The 3537-nt window shown below is 39.2% G+C and overlaps 1 protein-coding gene across 1 annotated transcript; it reads left to right on the forward strand.

Annotated features, from left to right (window-relative positions):
- The first annotated feature begins 387 nt into the window (after positions 1-387).
- LOC123270847 lies at positions 388-1904 on the forward strand. Its single transcript, XM_044736992.1, has 2 exons — positions 388-1030; positions 1180-1904. Exons 1-2 carry the CDS (start codon positions 388-390, stop codon positions 1902-1904), a joined length of 1368 nt encoding a protein of 455 aa, XP_044592927.1.
- Positions 1905-3537: the final 1633 nt, after the last annotated feature.

The raw sequence follows: 3537 nt of genomic DNA on the forward strand, positions 1-3537 counted from the left end.
AGTTAAGCTATCTGAAACATCATTAGTAATAACCTTTCAATCAGCTAATAATTTGTTGTTTAACACGATAACAAAAAAATATTTATTAAAATATAGTCGATATAACTATTTATCAATACTTACTTAAACTAATGCATATTTCGAGTAACTAGAAAAAAAAATTCAGAAAACCATGTTTTTAGTAGATTTTATAAAAATCGAACTATTGAAGCCATTCTCATGATGCAACTTTTAAAAAATTAAGCCATTTTCTGACTCAGTTTGTCGAGCTGAGTCATAAAATGCAGTTCGTTCAAAAGTTTATATATGTATGTATTTGTACGATATGACGCGCCTTGTCAACACGATAGCGTTTTCAATTTATAACCGATTTTTCTAAAACTCAACATGTTTTATCTATCGATAAAGACTAAGGTTAAGTTCGAAGATGAGCTTAAGCAAGATCGCTCAAGATTGCCGAAAATGTGGTCAACGTCACCACGCGTTCATCCAGTTTGGATGCACCAACGAAATCAGCTTCGCCACAGCCTACATCTTCCGCACAGGCAACTAATCGTTCCTTTAGACCGTTTACAGCTTGACATTATTGATGGTCTGCCGAAAAATAACTGCATCACCAAGCTGACTCCGTTCATTGACCATCAGGGGGTCCTGAGAGTCGGTGGCCGCTTGAAAAACGCATCGATGGACCCAGAAGAAAAGCATCCAGCGATCTTGCCAAGACAATCACCGCTTACATCAATCCTGATTGATGATTCGCACCGCAAAACGCTTCACGGAGGTACTCAGCTTACGCTCGCTGACTTACGCAAGAGTGTCTGGATTATTGGAGGCCGTGTTCCAGTCAGATCATTCATATTACGCTGCGCTATCTGCACTAGACACCGTGGAGAACGCGCTCAACAGTTGATGGGTCAACTACCTGCCGCACGAGTACAGCCAACTCGAGCTTTCCTGCATACAGGACTCGACTACGCTGGATCTATCACGCTGAAAACTTTTCAAGGACATCGAGCAAAAACATACAAAGGCTGGATTGCCGTCTTTGTATGCATGTTCAGCTCAGCTGTACATCTAGAGCTAGTCACTGACTACACCGCTGCCGCCTTCATTGCCGCTTTACTAGTCGCCGAGGTATCTGTCATACGCTATACTCAGACTGTGGAACCAACTTTGTAGGGGCAGATAAAGAGCTAAGACGACTATTCGCTGCAGGATCTCGCACCCTTCGAGAATTATCAGTTTTAATCGCTCAAGATGGCACGAACTGGAAGTTCAATCCGCCTGGAGCTCCACATTTTGGAGGAAAATGGGAAGCCACTGTAAAATCTATTGAGTTTCACCTTCGAAGAACAATCGGAGACTCGCTGTTGACACTTGAGCAGTATTCAACGCTCTTGGCTCAAATTGAAGCCATTTTTAATTCCAGACCGCTCACACCGCTGAATGAAGATCCTGCTGACCTTGCAGTAATGACACCAGGTCATTTCTTAATCGGACAGTCACTAACCGCAGTTCCAGAGCCATCGCTGACAGAAGTACAACCCGCTCGGTTCTCGAATTGGGAACAAGTCCAGCAAATGGTTCAACATTCCTGGAAACGCTATTATCAGGACTGCATCCACCGCTACCGGGCCATTTCCAAGTGGCATCATCAACGCAACGAGATCAAAGTGGGTTCAGTTGTACTGATCACCACTGAGGATCTCCCGCCAACCAAGTGGCCATTAGCCAGAGTCACCGCTCTCCATCCAGGTGAAGATGGACAAGTCCGCGTGGTAACTGTCAAGACAGTTAACACAGAGCTAGTACGTCCAATTACAAAGCTCTGTGTCTTGCCGCTAACATATGAAGAAGACGATCTTGTCGACGCAGCCGCCAACCCGGGGGAGAATGTTCAGTGAACAGGCCCAGCCGCGATGAAGTCGCCCCTGGGGGACTCCCAATTTCACGAGCCGCACCTGTCTACCGCTAGTTCCCGCAAAAACTAACCGCCTATGAAAGCTTAGCTTGACTGATCACGCCATGTCTCGGTGGTGTGATTGGCTGATCGCTCCGCTGACATGCGCAATCAGCCTTCTTCCCCAAGTCGACGAAGAAAAAGACGCATTATTATTATTATCTTTCGCTTCCACGCTTTCGTTGCAACAAGTCGCCATTAGTGTTACTTTACTTTCGCTTTTTGCTAACAAACCGCATTTCGCTTATTTAATAAGTTAATTTGCTTAAATTAATTGTTATTAACCCGCTTTAGTTTGTTACAGATAAATTTTGTTATTTGTAAAAATAATTCTCCGCTTTTCCAGTGTCGGCAGTGTGCTCAACCACGTGTCAACCGGCTTCGCTTTATTAATCACGCAGTGCTTTATTTATCCGCTTTTATTTAAACAATCCGCTAACATATTAAATAAATATTAAGTGTAATTTGTGTAAATAAATTTATAGTGTTCATTTTAATAAATATTTCCGCGTTTTAATTGAGATATCCAGACCAAAACCTGATCCTCCGCTTTCCCGCGATTACATCATTTTACAGTATCAATAGTATTTTATTAAAAATAAATTTTCTTTATATGAAAAATCTACTTCCATTTTGGCTGTCGAATGGCCTTTTTTATACTTGTGACGTTATAATTCAGCTAACAATTCACTTTTCTATCAATGATTAGTCAACAAACTGCTTTTATTACCATTACAATTGAATTATACCGATAGAATACTTGAAACAACAATTGGCTAATTATTTGACAAGAAAATTAAAGAGGATAATTGTAAATAACAATCAAGTTATCTGTGACTGTTATTTACCTGCAGAAAGCATGTCTGCTTATAATATATCTCTTAATCGTGTATATATAGAAACGGGGATAATTACTCTGGCGAACGTTCCTAAGGGGAATCTTATGAGTTGAGAATAGCACGAATGCTCTCACACGCCAACGAGAGAAAGGGAGGTAACTGAAAGAAAGAGAAAGAAAAAGAGAGATATCCTCTGACATAATTTAAATTGAAACTCGTTACCCATGCCTACCAAATGTGTCACCTTGTTGACAACCAGCAAATTAATGTGTAGTATCTTGTTACGTGCTTAATTTTTTTAATTACAAATTTATTTAGTATGAAAAATAACTGACCATGTATTGTTTTACCGCAGACAATATTTATTCTGCCGCTAAAAATTTTATAAACTAAAACTATAAGATGATACTGAGGATTTAACAATCAGACGGTATTATTTTGACAGATTGACGCAATAGAAATTCCATTACTTAATTAAAAAAACCGAAATTTATTTGAGTCGATGACGCATACGGTAATTTTTTCATACTTTAAATTCAAAAAAAGAAAAATTGCAAACTATGAAAGCTTTGCAGAAGCTAGCTGGTGATAAATGAAGGTTGTAAATTTTAATCAGTTGTAAAATTTTAAAAGTTTCTAGTTGAGAATGCTAAAGCTAGACTTTTAAAACTGTAAATTTTAAAATATATATAATGATAAGCGTCGAAAATTGTTTGTTAATAATAGCTGAATACCTGG

The sequence above is a fragment of the Cotesia glomerata genome, linkage group LG8 (assembly GCF_020080835.1).
Source record: "Cotesia glomerata isolate CgM1 linkage group LG8, MPM_Cglom_v2.3, whole genome shotgun sequence".
NCBI lineage: Eukaryota > Metazoa > Arthropoda > Insecta > Hymenoptera > Braconidae > Cotesia > Cotesia glomerata.

Excerpts from the sequence above, each read along its gene's own strand:
- LOC123270847 (XM_044736992.1), top strand. The coding sequence starts at position 388 with ATGTTTTATCTATCGATAAAGACTAAGGTTAAGTTCGAAGATGAGCTT. Across the intron at positions 1,031-1,179 it reads TCGAGCAAAAACATACAAAG|GGGCAGATAAAGAGCTAAGA; the intron begins GCTGGATTGCCG and ends CCAACTTTGTAG.